This window comes from Lissotriton helveticus, chromosome 8 (assembly GCF_964261635.1).
Source record: "Lissotriton helveticus chromosome 8, aLisHel1.1, whole genome shotgun sequence".
Classification (NCBI taxonomy): Eukaryota; Metazoa; Chordata; class Amphibia; order Caudata; family Salamandridae; genus Lissotriton; species Lissotriton helveticus.
The window spans coordinates 829,978,776-830,001,337 of NC_136069.1; the positions used below are offsets into that span (position 1 = coordinate 829,978,776).

The 22,562-nt window shown below is 44.5% G+C and overlaps 1 protein-coding gene across 1 annotated transcript in view; it reads right to left on the minus strand.

Moving 5' to 3' along the window:
* Positions 1-22,562, minus strand: part of MOSPD2 (motile sperm domain containing 2) — a 474,812-nt gene that overhangs the window by 111,055 nt on the left and 341,195 nt on the right. The window contains exon 12 of the mRNA XM_078657641.1: positions 11,220-11,316. Within this exon, the coding sequence (XP_078513767.1) occupies positions 11,220-11,316 (97 nt within the window). The remainder of the gene's footprint in view (positions 1-11,219; positions 11,317-22,562) is intronic.

The window sequence follows — 22,562 nt, forward strand, 5'->3', positions numbered from 1 at the left end:
CAGGACGAGGAGACGGCGTTGACTTGTCTGGTCATGGAGAGGGAGAAGTCCAGGATGAAGCCCAGGTTGCGTGCGTGGTCTGTTGGTTTGGGTGCGGTGCCCAGGGCGGGGGGGCCACCAGGAGTCGTCCCAGGCGGAGGGCGAGGAGCCCAGGATGAGGACTTCCGTCTTGTCAATTTGGAGAAGGCATTGGATTACAATTAATCAGAGGAATTCAAGAAGATACAGAAGTGAGGAGGACCAACATTAGTCAGGCTATCTCATATCATGCTGACATGGCTAGTTGCTGGTCAAGTACATAGGTCTAGGTGAAAGATGTCCACAGGGTTGCAATGAAACTTTAGGAATTAAACCCACAAGAACCCATGCTGTGAATTTTCGGATGCAGTGGTTCTTAAACTGTGGTTCAAAGACCCCTGGGGGTCAGCGAGTCCTATTCAGAGGGTCCATGACAGTTTTACGAAATTAAATAATAGCAAAATTAACCCATTTTAATCAATAATGCATAAACCAATAAAGAAGAAAAATTGAAAATTAGAAAACTTTTTCGGTGTTAGAAATATTTCGCTATGTGAGCATTTGTATCGTATATACTTGTTTTTGTATTTTTGTGTATGGGTTTGAGGTTCAAATCATAAAAATTGCTTAGGTCGGGGGTCCCCAGCTTCCAATAATGACTCAGTGGGGTTCCCAGATTGCAGTGATGATTCATTGGGGGTCCACAGAAGTCCAATGGGTAAAAAACGCTGTTCTAGGGTACCACTCCGTTGGAAGTTTCGTGATAGTTTCTTCTAGCGGCACTGACTACTTTTTCTAAGAAATGCACTGTTGCCGATTTCCTTTTTTGAGAGTCCTTCTACCCACCAATGCAAAGTAGGAATCTGCTTGTTTATGTTGGTTACCTGAAGTCCTGTGACAAGCTGGAAGATTAAAGCTAAATAGAGCAGATCTGGAGAGTGCAGCCAGTGATTCTGTTTCAAAAGATGGATGCGGTGATAGAAGTACAGCAACGCAAAAAAAAGGTCTCATGAACACATAACCCATCTTCAGTCTGCTTTGTTGTTGCTGATGTTAGACCTGGCATCCTTGGTGTGGTTTCCCTGGTCTATTTGCCTCTACTGCTTGTTTTTTGACTGTATGCTGGACTTTGTTTTTGCTGGTTTAGGAACTCTGGGCGCTTTACCGCTGCTGATCAGTGCTAAAGTACAAGTGCTTCCTGTGTAAATTATGATTGTGATTGGCATATCTGAATTACTGGTGAGCCCCTAGTAAAGTGTACTGTGCATGCCCAGAGCCTGTAAATCAAATGCTACCAGTGGGCCTGGAGCACTGGTTGTGCCACCCACATAGGTAGCCCTGAAAACATGTCTCAGGCCTGCCACTGCAGTGTGTGTGAGTGCAGTTTTAAACTGCCATGTCGACCTGGCAAGTGCACCAACTTGCCAGGCCTAACCTTCCATTTTTCTATATGTAAGGCATCCCTAAGGTAGGCTCAAGGTACCCCCATAGACAGGGTGCAGTGTATGTGAAAGGTAGGACATGTGCTGGTGTGTCTTGCATGTCTTAATAGTTCAATACTGCCAATTTCGTTGATCACTATTGAAAGGTTGTATCTCCCTTAGGTTATCAGTGGAGCTGCCTTATAACCTCTTACAAGTGTAACTTTCAATTGGGATGAGATGGAGATTTGGTGTTTGTGCTCTTTGAGCTCAGAAGTTAAAAACATCTTTCATTGAACATGTTTTTTTTTTTTTTTATAGTTTGATTTGCTTATTTGAGTTTTACATGATGATAATTACCCCCTTACCCCACAAGCATATCATTTCCATAAATACACCGAATCCATAAAGCAGTTGACAGTACATAAAATTCTTCAAATACATACATCTATAAACCACATCAGGTATTTAAAAGGAAGAAAGGATCAAAAAAAGCTGCTTAGAGAAATACATACATAAATATATTGACAATAGAAAAGTGCATATCCAGATTGCAACTCCTTGCCCCGCTAGAACAGTCTGGATTTCCCCGCTACTCCCAGTGGTACTTATCAGTTCCCAATTACTGAGGGGGGAGGCAGACTTTTGAAAAATGTTCCCCAGTCCTCTTACTTTTTCCGGAGTATATTGCCCTTTCCAAATGATAAACTGATAATAGGTGCATAAACCATTGATGAAATACCGGCGGGGAAGAATCACGCCAGGCTGTAGTCAGGCATAACCTATAAATGGCCATAGCAACAAACAAAAAGGGTTGAATATTAGATGGAGTTGCCTTGTGATAAACCCTTAATAGAATTAACTGAGGTGGCAGCGTAAAATCTATCCCTAGTTTGTTTGCAAAAAACTCAATAATCCCAGATTTGAGACCATCAAGCGCTGGACAGGTGGCCAACATGTGAACTAAGTCTACACCAAATTCCTTAGATCTTGGGCTTCTTGTCCCTGTGGTCCCTCCCCATTTAGCTATTTTCCCCAGAGTTGTATACATGTTAAAACAAGTTTTAAAATGTTGTGTCAGTAGGTTAGCAGAGATTGAAAACATCTGAGCACTTTCTACCGACCTACCAAGGTCACTAAGTAAAGCATTAATCTGGTCTTCCCAGTCCTTTCAGTGTTTGGACAAATTATCCGGCATTGTGTTCTTCAAAACTCTATATAAAGCCACTATTGTGGTATTATCAGCAATAATCTTCTCAATACCATCTATCTTTTCAAATCTCATGGCCATCCCACCTTTTTTCCTTAAAGAATCCCTAATTAGTAGATATTTTAAAAAATATCCTTAAAGTCAAGTTAAAAATTTTGACAGATAATATCAATTGTCTTTATCTAATTCCCCAAGCGTAAAAAAATCCATGCCTCACCCATTTGCTAATGTCCAAATCCTGAAAAATTTCAGGTAAAAGAGGATTATTCTGTATTGGAGTATAGTCATTAAGTCTCGCCAAACCAAATCTTTTACAAACTTTACTCCACATACGAAATGCCGCAATTAAAACCTTAAACCGAACTCTCTTGTAGTACCCAAATTCAATTTGCCAAAGAAGGCATCCCAAGTTTTTTTCCCCTAGCAAAAGCTTATAAGTAGATGGGGTCAGGATATCCTGTACAAAAGTGGCCTCCTTCTTATATAAAAGAACTGCGAATTCTTACAAGGCAGCAGCCCAATAGTGTAGTTTAAGATTGGGCACTGCTAACCCACTGTGTTCTTTCAGCTGGGTCAAAGACCTTAATGCTCTCCTTGTGTTAGCATATGTCCAAAGAAATCGCTTTAATAACCCATTAAGTATTCTAAACCAGTTATTACCAAACTCCAACAGGATATCCCGAAAGAGATACAGAACTTTGGGTAGAAATATAATTTTAATCAAGTTTGAGAGTCTCACATCATTCCATCTCCCAAAGTCCTGTTTATTCTTTAGTATCAAGGGTACCAAGTTGGTTTCCAACAATCTTTCCGACCTCTGACCGTGACCGAGGGAAATCATAGACCCCTCTTTTGGAGAAGATAGCAACCCCCTTGGTGCAGGTTCTTTGGGTTGTACAACGAACAATTTGAAACCCCAACCCTCCGAGTAGATGCTTGCAAGTGTTCTCAATATGTGTTTCTTGTAGACATATCAGGTTTTAAAATCTTCATGTCAAAAGCCACTCTTTGCCTTTTCCGGCTGCCAATAAGCCCACATATATTAACAGAAGCAATACGGAGTTTATTCATTAAAAAAACACAGTAATCAAAGCACAAGACTAAGCCTGACCTAGCCATATCACCCAACTCATATGTCCAGAAGTGTCCATTTGTTTTCTCACATTCATGTGCTTGTCTGCTTGTACATCCCTCACCCCTCTCTTGTCCCCCTTCCCCTTTCCCACGCCCAAACCTCTCACAACAGCCCAAGTCCTCCCTTCACCCAATCGCAAACCCCGAATGGAGCTGTAAGTCACACAGGACCTAAAGATGGCTCCTACTAAGGTGCGGTGCCCACCCCCTACACTCTGGTGAGAGAAGAAAAATCCCAGGAGAAAAAAAAACAAATTAGAGAGAAATAGATGGCAAAAAGAAAAAAAAAATCTCTGAAAGATCCTCCAGTCTATAAGTAATCCCAGAGAGTCAAGAGGCCCATCCAAACCATCCTTCCAAGTTTAGCCAGTGCTACTCCCTTTGAGGCTTTCTCGACGGACTAGGATCTCGTCTAAAAATTCCTGTGCCTTTATTTCTGATGTAAATGGGTGGGTTCTGCCATTATAGACCACCTGTAACCTGGCGGGAATAAATAAAAAGACTTGTCAGCCAGCTCCTTCTAGTGGAGAAAACAACTGCTGTAGACGCCACCTCCTCTCCATTGTAGCATGGCAAAAATCGGGTCTCTCAAAAATGTGTGGCAGTCAAATGAGCATCTAGCATCTGGCCGAGTCTTTCCAAAGATAGCTTGCCGTAGTAGAAAGTTTCCCCAAAAAACTAGGATTGCTCTAGGTCTCTCCAGCTGGTCTGCTTGCCCAGTTCTCTGAAGCATCAATGAGAATCTATGCACCTGTTGTATCTCTGTATCCCAGTTCCAGTTGGAGAGATCAAGAAAGGCACCTTTGAGCAAATTAATAATAAAAGTCCTGATATCATTTCCTTCGACATTCTCGGATATACCCAAAAAGCGGAGATTATTCCATCTCTGATATTTTTCAAATTCTTCTAGCTTCCAGTGTACATCAACCAGTTGAGCATCATGACCCTCAATTTGTGTTTGTAATGCACATGTGGTCTCCTCAATAGCAACTGTCCGAGCTTCTATTGCAGACACTCTCTCCACCATATCTGTGCAAAATGTATTCACTTTGCGGATTGCCCCCGGAATCTTCTTGGTGGCTAAATGAGCCTTCCGAGTTTCTGCTCTCGCTTCCCCCTGTATCTGTTTTAAAGTATTATATATAAGATCCATAGTAGGAGGTTCTCGGGAAGCCATATTAGCCCATTCAACAGGTTGATCCCCCCCAAATCTTCATACACTTGTTGAGTCGCGGAGTAATTCCAAACCAGTTGAGAAGAATCAGCTGGGGCAATAATGATAATATCCCTTATGGAGCCACCTTTACTGTGGAAGCTGCTCCTTGTTTTCTGCTTCTTTGTGGGACGTTTCTGTGTACTAGGGGGGTCTAACTCCTTCAGAGGTGCTACTATCGGATCCTCTAGAGTCCAGGCCTTCCTCGGAGAGGTCTTCAGTTATGACCGAGCCTTCAGATTAGTCGATTGGCGGAAAAAAATTATCCCCTTGATCTGGGATTTTTGTGTAGCTTAGGTCCAAGATTCAGGGTAAATTAAGCTGTTGGTCAGGAATAATTAGTGGGGAGGCCATATATCTAACCAGCTGGGCACAATCTCCCATTCCTGGGTCCGTTCAGGGATTCAGACAGTACAGCGGGGGTGGAATCATTGATCACTTTGTCATCACCACCCTAGTTCCACCTCTAGACCCCACTCCTGCGTATATGTCAAAGACCTTGAAATAGTACCATCCTCTGGAACTACCTTTACGATACTCATGGACACATTCTCACAGCCTTCAGTGTCTGTTCACCTACTTTTTCCAATTCCACAAGCCCAGTAGCTGAGCTGAAGAATGCAGGGTTTATAGACTGCCTCGAATCCGCCTGTGCTTGCGTGCTGGTCATGACCCAGATATCTTTCAATGACCTCGGTTTCTCTGCCGGGGCAGCTGATTTTGATCTTTGTTTAATGTCAATATCAGTTTCACTGCCTTTTTTTCCCCCCATGTGTGGTTTGCCAGGTAGAGGAGGGCCTGCAGAGCTTCCCTTCGATCTTTCTCTTTCGCCGTTTTGTTGGAGCAGGGCGGTATCATAAAGTTCTGACACCTGCTCCGCAGCGAGAGCTCGATGCTACTGCCGACCAGACTTTTCGGCAGCAGCGCAATAACTCGTCGAACTCTCTTTGAATGAGCGAAGAAGCCCAGCAGCATGCAAAACCTGCCACACGAGATTCGGTCCCTTTCAGGTCACCACAGGTAGGTGATGACGCAGCTAGTCATTTCCATCCTCATAATGAGCCATCTCTTAGCACCGTAATCACCGAAAGTTGGTTAGGGTGAGCCCCCCGGCACTCTAAGCAGCCGCCTTCTTGCCTGAAGTTGTTTTTTAAATGTTGTGTTTAAAAAAATGCCACATTTAGAAAGTGGACATTTTTTGCTTTACAAATTTGTGTGCCTCGGCCTGCCTGTTGAATCAACGTCTGGTTTAGGCTGACAGGGGCTGTTTTGTGCATTCACTCCAGGCAGGCACACAACGGGAGCTGAGATGTGCCCATCATATCCTGATGGGTCTTCCTGAGCTAGTGTGGGGGGTGTGAGGAGTTGTCAGTCACACCATAGGGCTATGTCTGTCTTTCACAATGCTGTCTCCACCCCGTGTAGTGTGGCTGGATCAGGAATGACAGAACTGGTTCTAGTAAGCAAGAGTGACTATCTTTGCTGTATCCTGCTTAAGCAGATTCTCCAAGGGCTTGAAGTGGAGCATGCCACCTGATCAGAAGTCTCAGGTACAGCAAGATTTCACCTACAGCATACCTGAACTCCACTGCTGGTAGTTCTGACCTGCCTTGTGGTGCCAATTTCAGGGATGTAACTACTCCATGTGAAGAAAACAAGGTGATACGTGGAATGCTTGAATTAATCTCAGCCACCGGTAATGATTCCAGGTAGAATTCGAGTCAATCATTTATTTATTTTTGGGCAACTATACCACTATAGCCAGTGACTGGCCATCTGGACACATGCAAATCTCACTCCAATAGGAATAGTTCAGGCTGTACCGCTAGGCCGGGTGCTTTACAGAAGGAAACGAAAGCAACCCCAGAAGGGTTTTGGTGTATATAAGTCTTGTTTGCTAGGCACAGCTTGATTCCTAAAGCAGCACCATCAGCACAGGTTACACATCATTAAGGATATACATGGTTTGCAATTTCCAAAAAAAAGTGGTTTATCATCTGCATACAGCAGGGCATTGTAGCCCAAATGCCTAACCTAGAGGGCACGCATCTCCAATAGTGTACTTAAAAATCTGAGAAATAGAGAAGAAAAAAAACTAGGGCTAAATTAACAACCCAGCAATACCCATAGATTGGTTTGAAGGGGGATTACTGCATGCCAGATGGTCCTAGTGGCGCACTACAAACTGTGTCAAAATTCATGGAATTAATCAACAGCAGAAGCCCTTCATCAATTCAACTGTTGTACAACATCCTCTGAGGTAGCAATCTGTTAACCGAAACAAAGGCCTAGCTAACAATCAATCTACCTTGCCTAAGTTTTACATGTTAATCAAAAAGGGTTTTGAAAACAATGCAGTGATTATTAGTTGGAAATCTACTTATAAAACCTGCCTGTCTGGAAGTTGCAGAAAACCAAGCCTTAATGGCAGTCAAGAATAGGTATGAGGGTATGTTATGGACTCTCTGTATCAAATGGGGATAAAGTATTTTTCTGTAGCCCATTCCCTGACCAAGCTCTATTAAGTACACAATTTCTTAAAACTACCCAATCGAGTGATGGTTTTGTACGACATAGCATCACTCCATTATCCTTTTTTTAAATATTGGAATAATTACTTTTCTCAAAGAGGCTGGCACTCTTTGTCCAGAAAGTATACCACCGGTTAAGTTGACAAGTGAATTAATAGAAACCCAAATACTTTCTCTTGGTGGAGCTACCAAGGTCTGCGTGGAATCATACAGAGCTGAAGCACTTCTAGATTTCTCTTCTTTTACAAGGATAATACATATAAATCTTTACTTACAATCAGATAAAAGGTAAATTACAAGACCCCAACTATGTAAGGGTAAACATATGATTTGTATGTAATCATTTTTATATAATACATGCAATCCTCCAGGGGAGTGAGAGTAGTAAACAACAAAGACCTCCAAAATAGAGAGAATACACTAAGCAGTATCTTATAAAGTGTAAACAAGATTTACATCAAGGCCAACCTGTCAATCCTTAGGGGTTGTCATGAGTGCACTCAAAAGATATGTAGAGCATCTGGTTTAAGAGTAGTATATTGGTAGGGGACAAGTCAGAATTTGTTTTAAAGAGGTATACCCATGTTAAACAGGGAAACAGAGGCACGTGGGAAGTGCCAGAACCAGACAAGGAACTTGAGGAAACCCAAACGCATATCCGGCACTTGAGTAAAAAGGGAGGAAAGTGTAGAGAGTAACAAAGGTCAGGAGACATACAGAGATAAAAGGGTTGCTAACTAGGCGAGTTAGTACAAACAAAAGGCACACACAAGTCACTTCACCATCACTGTGAGAAAACCTGAAGTTGAGTAAAAAAAAATGCAAGAAGTTTAACCAGAGTAATATAGCAAATTGTCCCCACTGAGTATGCAAGGAAGTTAAGGTAGGAAGGGGCTTAGTGCCAGTCTCTATAAAGTTCTAGTCTCATGCTTGGCCTTCACCCAATCAAACTCCGTATTGACTGAGAGTTAGTCCTGTGTAGCGGAATGGCTTGTGGAGCTATGTTCAGTATTCAAAAGGTGTATTCACGATCCTGCATTGATGGTATTGCACCACAAAGAGCATTGCAAATGCATGATTCTTCAAACCCCAGCCATTGTAGGAGACATTGTAGTGACAGATAACCCACAAGTAGTGAGGGAACAGTTTAACAGTGTCAAATACCTTAAATGAGGGAGATGCTTACCTATTTAGAGGCAAGACAGTAGACTTTGAAAAGCATTTTTCCTGTACTATTGAGCCAATTATTTTTAATTGTCTAGTGGACTTCCAAAAGCTTCTCTCTCCCCAAAAAAGTTTACAAAATTCCTAGCAGTGGGACCGATATTACATATGCGAGGGGATATGTCATGTATGCACTTTAAGGACAAATTATGACCATTAGAAGTATGTACTGTGTGCTGAAGAGATACCTCTATTTTAACTCGTTTAAGACGCTTGCCAAAAATGAATCTCATGTTGCTCTGAGGACCACTGAGCTACTATCAGGAAGTTCTAATCCACAGCTGCAGACCACTTTACCAAAATGCACAGCAGGACTCGGAAGGCCGGCCAAAGAGTGTCAACGTCTGAAGGTGCAGAGGAGCAACATACATAATGATGGGGTGAGCACCAGGCATGTCTACCACTAGAGTGACTGATATAGTAGCAGTCCACTCTAATGTTAGCACCCTCCTAAGAGCAGCAGGACCATGCCATGTCCTGCAGAAGCTGCCTGGCACAACACCTCTTTTTCCTCATCTAGGTCAACAACCAGAGTGTAGAGTCTGTTTGGGCCACAGTTGTCTCCAATGCACCAACAAAGGCTGTGTTAGAGACCGGGATAGTGTTGAGCTGTTCTCACTGAGAGGGCTATGCTATGAAGATGGTTGTGCTCGGCTGTTTCTCTTTTCACTGCCAGACAACAGGAGTTATTTCAGGTCTTGTCTTCACACATCTAGAACGCTATTACCAGCTGTTAATTGTACAGCATTCAAGTAATATACAGCAGTTTCACCACTACTATAGGGTTTGTGCATCCCAATTATAGTGGTATTTTGAATAGATAATTAGTTTAAATGACAAGCTTGTGAAGGATTTTGATGTATTCCAAAACAGCTATGAAGCCATGTTTGGTCTGGTATTCCAACAGCACCCACTTCCAAGTTCGACTCTTGCTTTAATTGCCCCAGACTATAGGCCAGATAATCACACTTTCCCTGTGATTTTTCCCACTCCTTTACTGTGGAGATATGTGGATCATGAACCTGTTTATACCGATCCATGATTTTCTATCCTAGCAGCAACAGCAGCAGAAGGTACCCCTTTCTCCTCTATGTCGCCACCTCGAACATCAACTATGGTCACGAGGAATAACACTGGTGCAGCATTGTGTGCCTCAGAACTAATTAAAACTTTGTCAAACACTGAATCCTGTACCCTACCCATGCAGACCAGATAATTCTACTGCTTTGATTATTGTGCAGTCTAAAAGTTTCATATGCCTTGCTTTAGTTTGAAACATATCACTACTACTGTAAGCTTTGAAAACACTACTATGCAACTGAAATGAGAAGAAATAGAAGTATCATCTCGTTTCTAAAGAGAACCGGTGGGTAATGCAATCACTGTATGTTACGTCTGAACCGGTGTCTCTTCCCTAGGTTACCCTCCAAAAATAAGCTAGGACTGTTCAAAACTTAAAACTGAGGTAACTCCTAATTCAGGAAGCGTGCAGTACCTTCTGGCTCCACCGGATCCAGGGACAGCAGGCAAGGACTGTCCAGTTCTATCAGATTTTCACAGGTCCTGGAGAATTGTCTTGACAACATCCAACAAAGCTGAACTACACAATACAGCTGGTGTTCATGATGCTCTCAACCGCACTCCCTGCCATGACATGGATCGCACAAATACAACATAACACAGTAGAAAGAACTAACAGATCCGAATGAGTCCAGATGTGGCATGTAGTCGGGTAACACAGTTTCCCACCGCACTTGCTATTAAATTCTACAAACAAAAGTACATCACCTGACCAATATGCATGTCCACTAAAAAAAAAAAGATACGTGATTGCTCACCTTTCTCAATACCAAAATCATAGCACACTGACAACTGACTGAATAACAAAGAAAACTGACTGAATAACAAAGACACCAGACTGAATAAGAAACAGCGACCTAAGAGACTCCCCAGATCACAAGAACACTCAATGATGAAGTGCTCTGAAAGCGTTATGACACCTTGCCTATGGCAGAATCTGCACTATATACATATCAATAATAAACTATAACAACATGTTGGTCTCTTTTCCTGTCTATTTTAACCCATCACCTCTTTTTTTTTGTTACAGTTGTCATGCTTGCACCGAGGTGTTTTCACTGCCTAGATTATCTAATCCAGTATGTATGATCTCTGTTTTCACAATTTGCTTTTCATAATGTGAAATGGAGCACCATACCGGTACATGGTCATAAAAATGTTAACAAAATGAAAACAGAAAAACGAATAAAAGAGAAAAAGTCGAAAACCTGCAGATCTGACATCCCGGGCACGGTTGTCTCTGTAGTGCACTAAACAATGGCAAATTCCCCGCACTCGGTGTAAATTAAGTAATGAGTTCACTACGCCAAAGTGCATCCATTGCATGATAATATTCATTGTAATGCATTTTATTTTTACTTGAAACGTTTTCTTAAGTTTTACCTCACCTCCATGTAAAGATACAACTATGTCCATCGATGTGCCAGGCTCACAGCTGCTGTTACTCGGTTTCACTCTGTACTTTTCAGGAGCAGTAGTCCTCACCTTAAACAGAGAAACGGATTTTGGAGTGACTAAGAATATTTTTCCATTTGTTCATAGAGTGCTGCACCGTTGGCAACAAAGCACCGCTTCAAAAAGACAATGTAATAGAAAATACTGAAGTAGAAGAAAGGTAATACTAAACAGAGGCATTTTCGAAAATGTCATTAACCAATATTTACATAGAATACATCTTAGCCAGTTACCATTCGTTGTTGTTTAAATGAACCCAATCTGACACTTCATTATACTGGTATTCATCCCAAACGGTCTCTTGAGTCAGCAGATTGCAAATCGAGGGATTTATACATATTCAGATTTGTAAGTGTAGTGTCTGCTAAATGCAGGACTGGAAACTCGACTGCTTCAAAGCATAATAAGATTGGGCGAAATACACAGAAACAGGTCTTAAGATCCACAGTGTATCATCAAAACTTACTTTTACTTTAATACATGTATTCCCACCAAAAATTGGAAATGAAGATGAGGTTACTCTCATTGTAATCTACTTGCAGATTGAAAACTACAAGATCCTAAGAAAATAAAAGAGTAATGCATAATGGGTAGCAAAGACAAAGAATTGATGGTGCAGGAAATACAGGGATGATAATACAGGCCCAGTTGGGTCTTTCCACTCCCACACTGCTGTCTACAGATGGAGAGTGGTTCCTAGTCTCTTTTATGCTATTTAACATACCTATTTGGCTTCTGCTCAGGTCTCCAATTTCATTTCAGGGGTGTTGATATCCTAATTTATATGCAACAAATACTGTTCAAGAACTACGCCGTTGCATAAATGTCTTTAGTGACTGGAGGCTATTGTTGAAGCGAACTAAACACAGCTACCAACTATGAGTGCATGCTATAGGGACCAAGTCAAATGTGTCTGCTTCCCTCAAGAACTTCCCGCCCTAGTCTCTGCACTTGTTAGTTTGGGTGCCCTTCACTAGTCAACAAACCACCAGTTAAGAAATGTTGGTGCAATCTAGGATAGAGATATGAGCCTTAAGCCTCACCTCTAGAGTACTGGTGGCCAAGGACTACCGCTTCAAGAAGGTAAACAACCATTACCACAAATCTTTTATCCCGCATACCATGACCCCGCATATCTTGACAACGCATCTACCATGACTCCGCAATGCCATTACAACGCATGGCATTACATTTTATATGCTTTTACCACGCATGCTTTTACAACGAAATTCGTTGTAAATGCATGAATGGTAAAAGCATATGTTTTTAAAATGTAAGTATAAGGTAAGTATAGGGTTTGGGGTTGGGGTGTAGGGGTATATGTTATGGGGGTTCAGGGGTCATTTTAGGGTTATGTGTATGTTTTAGTTTTGGGGTGCTGGGGTAATTTTAGGGTGGGTTTAGGTCTTGGGGTGCTGGGGTAATTTTAGGGGTCAGGGTGAATTAGGGTTTTAAGGTGTTGGGGTAATTTTAGGGTTCAGGGTGCGTTTTGGAGTACTGGGGTATTTTTAGGGGTTAGGGTGGGTTATGATTATGGGGTGCAGGGGCATTTTTGGGGTTCAGGGTGGGTTTAGGGGTGCTGGGTTAATTTTAGGGTTCAGGGTACGTTTTGGTTTTGGGGTACTGGGGTATTTTTAGGGGTCAGGGTGGGTTAGGGTTTTGGGGTGTAGGGGGTATTTTTAGGGTTCAGGGTGCATTTAAGGTTTTGGGGTGCAAGGGTCGGGGTGTGTTAGGGTTTTGAGGTGTAGGGGGTATTTTTAGGGTTCAGGGTGCGTTTAAGGTTTTGGGGTGCAAGGGTCAGGGTGTGTTAGGGTTTTGGGGTGTAAGGGGTATTTTTAGGGTTCAGGGTGCGTTTAAGGTTTTGGGGTGCAAGGGTCAGGGTGGGTTAGGGTTTTGGGGTATAGGGTTTTTTTGGGGGTTCAGGGTGCATTTAGATTTTGGGGTGCAGGGGTAATTTAAGGGGTCAGGGTGGGTTAGGGTTTTGAGGTGTAGGGGGAATTTTAAGAGTTCAGTGGTATTTTTGGGGTTCAGGGTGCGTTTAGGTTTTGGGGGGCAGGGGTATTTTTGGGGTCAGGGTGCATTTAGATTTTGGGGTGCAGGGGTAATTTTAGGGGTCAGGCTGGTTTAGGGTTTTGAGGTGTAAGGTGATTTTTTAGGATTCAGGGTGTGTTTAAGGTTTTGGGGTTCAGGGTGCGTTAGGGTTTTGGGGTGGTGGGGTATTTTTGGGGTTCAGGGTGGGTTTAGTTTATATATATATATATATATATATATATATATATATATATATGGCCGTGGCTTTAGTTGGAAAAAGGAGTGGTTACCGAGGAGTCGGATGCATCCACGGCCCGCCATTCAAACATCCGAGGCAGCTTGGTAACATCGGTAGCAGAAGGTGCGGAGAGACGCCGACACCCGATCTGCACGCTCAAGCGTTTTGTCTTTGATGAGATGGCATGAAAGTGCGGAATTTTAATTGCAACAAAGAAATTTTGTTTTATAAAAGTTAGGCCCCATCATCCTGTAACCGGATTGCCAGCACGTTGCATTTTGGGACTGGGAGTCCCCAACACGAACACGAGCACAGACAATCTGATTCAGGTGAGCCCACCACCACTTGGAAGGCGGAGCTTCTATAAAACTGTGTGGGAGCTGACACTGCATACGGACAAAGGCGTTATGAAAAAGGCACAAGCCGAAACCGGTCACGCCATGGATCCTTAATAAAATACAAGTTAGAATCCCGCTGTGTCCCTGGGGGTCTTCTTTACAGAGGAGAGAGTGAGATATATATATATATATATATATATATCGATTCAGGAACCCAATTCGAGAAGAGACCACACGAGTAAAATCTGCTTAGTTAATTCATTTGACAGCTTGCCAGCAGGCTCTCAGTCCGAAGTGCAAATCAATAAAATAAAACGCCATACGCGTTTCGGGAGTAGAATTCCCTTCTTCAGTGGCATTGGTTTTCAACAGCAAAAGAAGCGCCTTAGTTACGCACTGTAGTTAAATAGTTCCTGCCCAGATGGGCGTGGCCATCACTGTGGCCTCCTGGAATCTGTAGTGCGCAACTCGTCATCCCCAGTGGGTGCGCTTTCTTTACTTTTAAATCACACCAGTGTTCATATCCATGTGGATTGAAGTGACCAAGGCTGGCGCTATTGCAGGATAACGCCTGCTCACCCGGATTGGCAGCCACAGAGCGGGGCACAAGATGGCCGCTGGTTTTTCCATGTATCCACTGGGGAATAAACTATGTTTTATTTTGGAACTGTCTAGCACACCCACATGGGTTAATTAGCAGCGCACTACAATATCCAAGAGGCTTTGCATTTTAGGTATTTAATGAAGGTGTGCTTGATGTTATGTGCTTGCAGTTTCTTTGAACTATATGCCGCAGAAGAAGGGAAAGTGAGTTCCCGAAACGCGTCCGAACTCTGTTTGATGGAAGCTGCTGATTAATATTGTGTTTGCTGGGTGCCAATTAAACTACGGAAAGAACCATTCTGTGTGTGGCCTCCTTCATATGGGTAAAGCTGCAATGATTGATATACATATTGTCTTTTTGGCATTGGCATTGTCTTTTGTTAGCAGCGGCATCTGAGGAAGGCCACACGGCCGAAATGCATTATGCCTGTATGCTGTCTAATTAAAGCACTTTCCTGGATTCCCTGCGTGGCCTCTTCCTTTGGCATGCTGGAGGGGTTTTGGACATTTGCTGCGTCAGCCAGAGGAGCATTAAGAGGCCCCGTTTCGCAAGTTGGCAGGTGTCTTCACTAGCTTCTGCATCTGCAGTTTTGTTGTTCTCCAAGGGATTGGAACGGCATCAGCCGTGGTTGTTCAGCAGGGCTTGCTGCCATCAGGCAGCGCGTGACTTCACGAAGCGAGACCGATTTATTATAATCAGCCTGCAGCCTGAGGGACTTCCATTTGTGTGGTTGAAACGTATGCGGCGACCCAGGGGGGCTTTTGGACTTAAAAAACCTGAGCATTGACCTGCAGGACATCAGCCACTTCGGGTTTCATTCAGTTTCCCCACGCAACACCAGCCCGAGAATGTTGCATCTTGGGAGTTGCAGTACCTACAGCGCTGCACTCGGTGGGCGAGCACATGTTTGGGGATGGAGGGTGCTCCCACCAATGGGAGGACTGCAGGGCCATTCAAAGGTGGAGGCGCGGCATTGTCTTTTGTTAGCAGTGGCGTATGAGGAAGGCCAAATGGCCAAAATGCATTATGCCTATATGCTGTCGAATTAAAGCATTACCTGGATTCCCTGCGTGGCCTCTTCCTTTGGCATGCTGGAGGGGTTTTGGACATATATATATATATGAATATATATGCAGATACTTCCTGACCGCCTAATGCACGGCGGAAAACCCTCAGGTATGGACCTCTTCAAACTTTCCCCTTGAATCACGGACTACCACACAGTATGGAGTGTGCAAGCAGTGTGATATTTATTCCGGCATACAAAGCAGACAAGTGTCTTCCATGGCGCGTTTCGCTCCACGAAGAAGCTTGATCACATGATGCGTCCCATATATATATATATATATTAGATATATATATATATATATATATATATATATATATATATATATATATATATATCTATCACTTTTACACAATTTAGGACTTCACCACGCATGCATTTGCGTTGTAAAGGCATGCGTGGTAAAGTCATATGAGGAGTAGAAAGTTTGTGGGGTAATGGTATCACGTAGCAATTCCATTTTCGTTGTGAAAAATAAGCAGTAATGGTATGCGGGATGAAAGTATGCGGGGTAACATTGTATATTCCTTCAAGATGCGCTTTGTAGGTTATTATACTTCCTACCACCAGTTACCCCCAAACAAGGTGTAGAAGCAGTCACTAAAAAACTACATTATAGGAATGCTTTATTTGGTGGCCTCCAAGAAAGTCAACTAACTTAAGTGCAACTGTTACACAAAGCATCACTTTGCCTGATGCATTGGCTCCTTTAGCCATACCATACCTCCCACCACAATCTGTCCATTGTAAACTACGCCAATATTCAGTTTAAAATAAATCTTGACACTGACCTTTAAAGAACATACATTTGAGTCATAGTCAATTTTACTGTGTAGTTAATAAAAATCTTTACAAACAGTATCAGGTATTAGAGTACAGAGTTCTATACAAAACAAAAAGCCGTATGATTAGCCCATGATAAAAGCAGATACAAACAACTTGCAGGGTTCAAGCCTAAATGTAGGCAGTTAGGGGAAAGGCAGAAATTCTCTTGCTTGAGACCAGCCCGGTGCATTTCAAGCTGCACAGGGCGGGCCAGCATAAAAGTGCAGCCGGTGCGTAGCATCGTGCGTGATAGCAAAGTTTCAAATAGTCCTTTGCCTGAAAGTGGACAGTAAGGATGGATGTCTAGTTCCCTTGCTCAAGCCTGGCCCGCTTAGTTGGGGCTTTTTGAGTTTGTTGACCCAGAGCAGACCAGCACTTACATTATTGGATCTTTCTATCTTACACAGATGCTACGCTAGCCCCAAATGTCACTGTGCTGCATTTAAGTTGGTCTTTTTCGGGTTACTCCAACAAACTGTAGATATCAAACTTTTCAGTGAGCAGGCTCAAGCTTTGGAACAAATTGTAACTGCGGAGGGTGGAGCCTTGACAATCTTTCTGTAAAACTGCTATTGTTGGCTCTTCTGCTAACTTTTATATCCACAGTTTGCTGCTAGTTATCACTAATCTTCCCACCGCCTAGATGTGATTCAGTTCTTGGTGTAAACTTTATAGATAAAAAAAGCTAATAAATAAAACAAATAATAACACATGGTGTTTTTCATACATTGAGCCGAGAATTTGAATTGATATATATTAAGTGGCCTTTTAGACCATCCTCGCTACAACCTTGAAAGAATAGGCAACCTTGTAACAGCCTAAATAGATACATTGGCACAAAATACGAGATGAGCAGAAGAAGGTATCAACCTGTCAATGATGAAGGAAAATAATTGGCCAGAAACTGAGAAATAGGTGGCAGACTAGTTTAAGGCAAATACAAAAGAATTACTGCAAACTACAATATGAACATTAAGTGAGGAAGCCTCTGTGATTCACCAATGCATGCACAAGATCCTAGTTCAGGAGTCTTAAGCATGAAGGAACAACATTACAAAACACTAAAACAGAGAGCAAGCTAACTGGAAATCAGAACTGAAGGCACCAAATGGATGCCTAGCACAGCCATTTCGGTGCCTGAGCCAAGGGGAAGCAGCACTGACTGCTTCCGGAGGCGTGGTTCAAGGACTGGATTGACACAAATACGTTTCCTCCTGCGTTATTGATTAAAGAGCACACTGAGTGACTGCAAGGTAGTCAAAGAGACATGCTCCCCATAGATGTTAAACTACACGGACAGAGAACGGACAACGAGAGGGAGAAGCGTTTCCCATACTTTGAAACTAGGAAAAACTTTAATCTCACTCTTTCTTTACTATGCAAGATTGAAGACCATATACGAGGTGGTAAGAAGAAACTAGGGAAAATAGACTCCATTATATGGTAATATTTCCAAGAAAATTAAATGTACTTGTGAAGGCCCACTCTCAATACTTCAGCTTCTTGAAGAGTGTGGACAGGTACAGTGCCAGCCGGCAGAGGGAGAGGCACAAGCATAAATGCAATGTACCGAAGTAGCACAGATGGCACCAGCACATATCTGCATATCAGAAAAATGGAATAGAACTGCTGGACTTGGCCCTTGTGGCAGGTTCACCCCGAAACTTTTTGCTTTTGCCTAGCCTGTTTCTATAACCTGGTGTTGGTGATATTAGGCTTCTGCACACTTTTCCCTGTGGTCCAGTGTAAAGTGTCTCTGTGTAGGTGTGGTGAGACTGGCCTGTCCTCCCATAGGAATTCATGGGGAATGTGTGTGTCCATGGTAGTTCCTGATGTGTGGGGAGTGCAGGGGCGAGTTTGGAATGTGTGAACTCGTGAGATTAAATGCTGCGCGATGATGTGCACGGATTTATCGTGTCTAGTGTGGAAGTGTCACTTTTAGAAGTTGGCATATCTGTGCAGTGAAAGTGAATTGACGGTCTGGCTTGTGATTGGCTGGAGCTGGCTGGTGTGCCTGGCTCCAGGAGTCAGGATGGGTCTGCCCCGGAGGTGAATGGAGAGATATGCATGTTGATGGGAGGGAGGAGTGCACCTGGGACCTGAATAGATCTGGGTTGTCCCTCCACAATGCTGGCTCCACCCCCTGTGGTGTGTCTGATGTTCCTGACCCATCCTGTGAATAGGCAGAGGGGCTGAGCAAAACAAAGTGTTCAAGAATCAGTTGCATCTGGTTCGCCCCTTGCCTGCACCTTTGGAAACAAAGGATTTATGTATAAAAAAGGGCTGTGACCACATGAAAAATGTTCTTGTTCCTGCTTCTGACTTGAATCTACCAGGGGCGTGCTGCTGCTGGGGCCCAGGGGAAGGCTTGCCTCGCTGGGACCTGCCCAGCCCCTGGATGTCTGGAAGACCTTTTTCTTTGCTGGGAGCTGTTGTGCTCCATCTTGATGCTCCAGGACTTGATGTACTGCTTTGGAACCCTGGGAGTGCTTGCCTTCTCCCTGCGGCGCTGGATGGCGCGCCGCTGCTGAGAGGGGATTCCCCCTGCCTGGGGATATCCCCTCTCCTCTTGAAGCCCTGCGGGTGCCCACCCTGCTTATTTTATTAATTAGGGTGCACAGGTGCCCACCCTGTGGCTTCGTTTTATTTTTTATACCCAACGCGGGTGCCCACCCCGCTTATGTGAGCGTCGTAGCGGGTGCCCACCTCGCTGTCTATTTGGTCTCGAGGGAGCCTACCTCTCATTTTCGCCCCCGAGATTCACCGTCACAGCCGCGGGCAAAAACGGGAAGTCAGGCGGCCAGACGCCTGGAGTGGGACGGGACTTCCGCTTGCTGGAAGGAAGTCCAGCTCGCCGCCTGAGAGCCACAAGATCCGATCCCAAGATGGGGGACCGGGTGAAGATTGGCGCTGCAAAGGTGGGGCACTCCTGAGGAGTGAGAGCCCCGCAGGCGCCACAGAGTGCGGAGACGCGGAGGGGCTTGAGGCACATTGCCTTTGCCTGCCCTGCCGCGTGACGGAGAGAGACTCAACTCTGAGCCGGTAAGTGAAGCCGGCTGGGAGGGGGTTGCATGGAAGCACCACGCCGGTGCCTCTCTTCAGGGCAGCCCCGCTTGGCAGAGGGCTGCCCCAATGCTACGCCCCTCATTTGCAGAGACCCGGTGAGTGGGGGCTCCATGCTGCCTGGGGCCAGTCGAGGTCCCAGGCCTATATTGCAACTCGAGCGGCCCAGTCTTGCAGAGGGCCGCTCCTACGTTTGGGGGCATGTTGTTTATGGAGCTTAGGTGGCTCCCCCGCCCCCCCATGAGTTTCCGAGCCAGATGGCTCCCACGGGGGCTACATATCCTTTTAAAGGCCCATGTTCTTGCCGACAGTTGTACCTCATGCTTTTAAGAGCCAGGTGACTCCAGCGTTTGGGCAAGAGTTGTTCAGAGCCTAGATGGCTCCACCGTGGGGCACCATTATTTTAAGGGCCTGTGTCCTGTCCCCAGTGTTTTCAGAGCCAGATGGCTCCAACGTTGGGCGCAATTTATTCTGAGGGCCAGTGAGAACCCATGCCGCAGTTTTGCTGATTTCCAGCTGCCCAGCAAGTAGTGGGCAGCTGCACCGTTTAGGTTCTTTCTCTCTAGGGGACATGCTCTTGGTGAACTCAGGAGTGGGACGCACTCCTTCGCCCCTACCTTGGCCTTTCACAGCTGCGCAGCACTTAGTGCCAGCTGCAGCGTTTTGGCCTTGTTCTTGTCCTCACCTGCCCAGCAAGTAGTGGGCAGCTGCAACGTTTAGGTTTTGGCGCAGTGGCGCAACCTCGACTTTCGCTGCTTAGGCAGCAGCCCTGACTCTGTGGATATGGGACGTTTGAGCCCCCCCCCCCTTATTTGAGATGGCCAGTTGACCAGGGGGGCTGGTAGATGTATAGGGCGCAGGGCCCTAATGTGATTTATGTGCTGAAGTGATTGTGGTGCTAGGAAATGTAATGCATTTAGTATGTTTTACGCACCCTGTGTTTTATACCTCTAAACTGTGGTTTTTGATTATGAGGTTATTTTGCATTCCATGTGGTTATGCTAGTGAGGTTATGTTTCACTCTGTGATTTATGCCCCTAATTTGAGTTATACTTAGGAGGTAGGGTCTAATGTGTTTAGACTAGTGAGGAGATTGCATAATGTGTTTATGCAGGCGCGGTTGGCGTTGGATGTAATGCGCGCCTGATGTGACTGTATATAATGTAAAGTTATGTTACAGGTTGAGGTGGAGTACAGTGATTACCAGTAGTTGCTGGTTGTAGGTTATGATCTATTTTTACTTGTACCAATTTCTGGCCCACGTGGCCCTGTCCTGTGTAAATAATTCCTTGTGAATGTGGCCCGTGCCAGTTCGCACAATGTATATTGTGTGATTACTATCTGATGTGTTTTGAGAATACAAAAGTTATTTTTATATAACCTTATGTGGAGTTCCTTTTGTGTTGAGCGTGGGATGTTGTTCCTGTGTGCGTGCGCAAATGCTGTACACATTGCCTCCGAGATAAGCCTGTCTGCTCGTGCCAAGCTACCAAGGGGGTGCGCAGGGGTTATCTTTGGCGTGTAACTCCCTTGCCCTGACTAGAATGGTGGTTTCTGCCTGACTTTGGCGCAAGCTTTAGCCAACCAGAAATCCCAGTTCTAACAAGAACAATGTATCCAGAAATACAGGATAACACTAGTGGGGGGAGACTGTCACAAAAAACATAGATACAATGGGCCCAGTGCATGGTCTCCTAACTGGGTGGGTTGGCAAATAACACCGTTATTCCCTGCCAGCCCATCTCCAGCTGCCCTTTGTCGAATCCCCACAGCATTCGTAGGAATATAGAATCCGGTCAGGGGTTCCACATTCCTACCTCACACAAGTATAACACAAAGCCTGCTGTGACAAAGCCATTCCACAGTACCATTAGTTATGGGATGTACAAGTTAATATCTTAAAGTTTTGAAAATTGCCCCCAGGGAAATATCCTTGCAGTTGCTATAAAAACGACAGAGCATATTTAAAACTTTCAAACTTGGAGAAAAAATGTGCAGTTAGCTATACTCTTAAGGAGTGAAACAAGTTGGGAAAACCTTGTTGATAACTTTTCCTCTGTCCTCTAGTAGGAATGTAGTGGCTGCAACGACATCGGTCATGTTCGGTATCAAACATGTTGGAATTCTACCCCAGCATGAGTCAAGTGTTGGATGTATTCCAGGTACCAGCCTTTCAGGGTCTAACAGCAAGCTGGTGCTGCTGCCGACTACAGATCCGATACTTCCCTCCTGCTGCTGAGCCGAGCTGAGCTCAGGAAGGTAGAACAATAAGTTTCTTGTCACAGGGTGGTATGACTCCCCTCTCAGACATGACAGTGCATTGGGCTGGGGTAGTGCTTCGGGTATTTAGCTCGGGATGTGGAAGAGGTGTGGCTCAGCAGCCAGGGTGCCTGACTCCTGACTAAAGGGTTCACGGTTCGATCCCCGTAGCAGGCAGCAGGTTAGCCCAGCACCATGTGACTCTGAGAAATAGCTTGATTAATCTTCCAGAGGGCTCCCAGCGCCAGGACATCAATCCAGAGGTAGCTGTGTGCTTTACAAATGCTGGTATTTCATTTCAGGGGTGCTTGCTAGTATCACCAGGCTGCTTTGAAGGGCACATTTGGTGCCTTGCATAGTCCAGTTGGAACCAGTTCTGTTGGCTCCCGCTCTGAAGCAAAACTAGACAATGGACATTGGAGTATCCTTTCCTCTGGCCAACCCCTTCTCTTGGAAGGATCCCTGAATCTTTCATACCCTTTCCCTAGGGTACTTAAGGGCTTACCTGTGGGTGGGTCTTCAGATTGGTTATAAGACAAGATTCAGATCTGAAACCACTTCAACTTCAACCGTCTGGGCAACTTGGACTTCGCCTGGAACCGAGACTGCATCAAGGAAGACTTCTGCTGCTCCTTGTCTCGTCGTCCTGACAGTGTTTTGCCTCTGTGCTTCATCCAAGTTCTGCTCCAGGCCTGTGGGCATCAAAGACACCCAAAGTAATCTCCATTGGAGTGAAGAAGTTACTCCTCTGCATATGCAGGAACCGCAACTAAGCTGACCAGTCTGCTGTTCCTGACGTCCCACGGACTTCGGAAGGCTTAGCAACACAAGGGGTGGCTCTGCAAGTCCCTC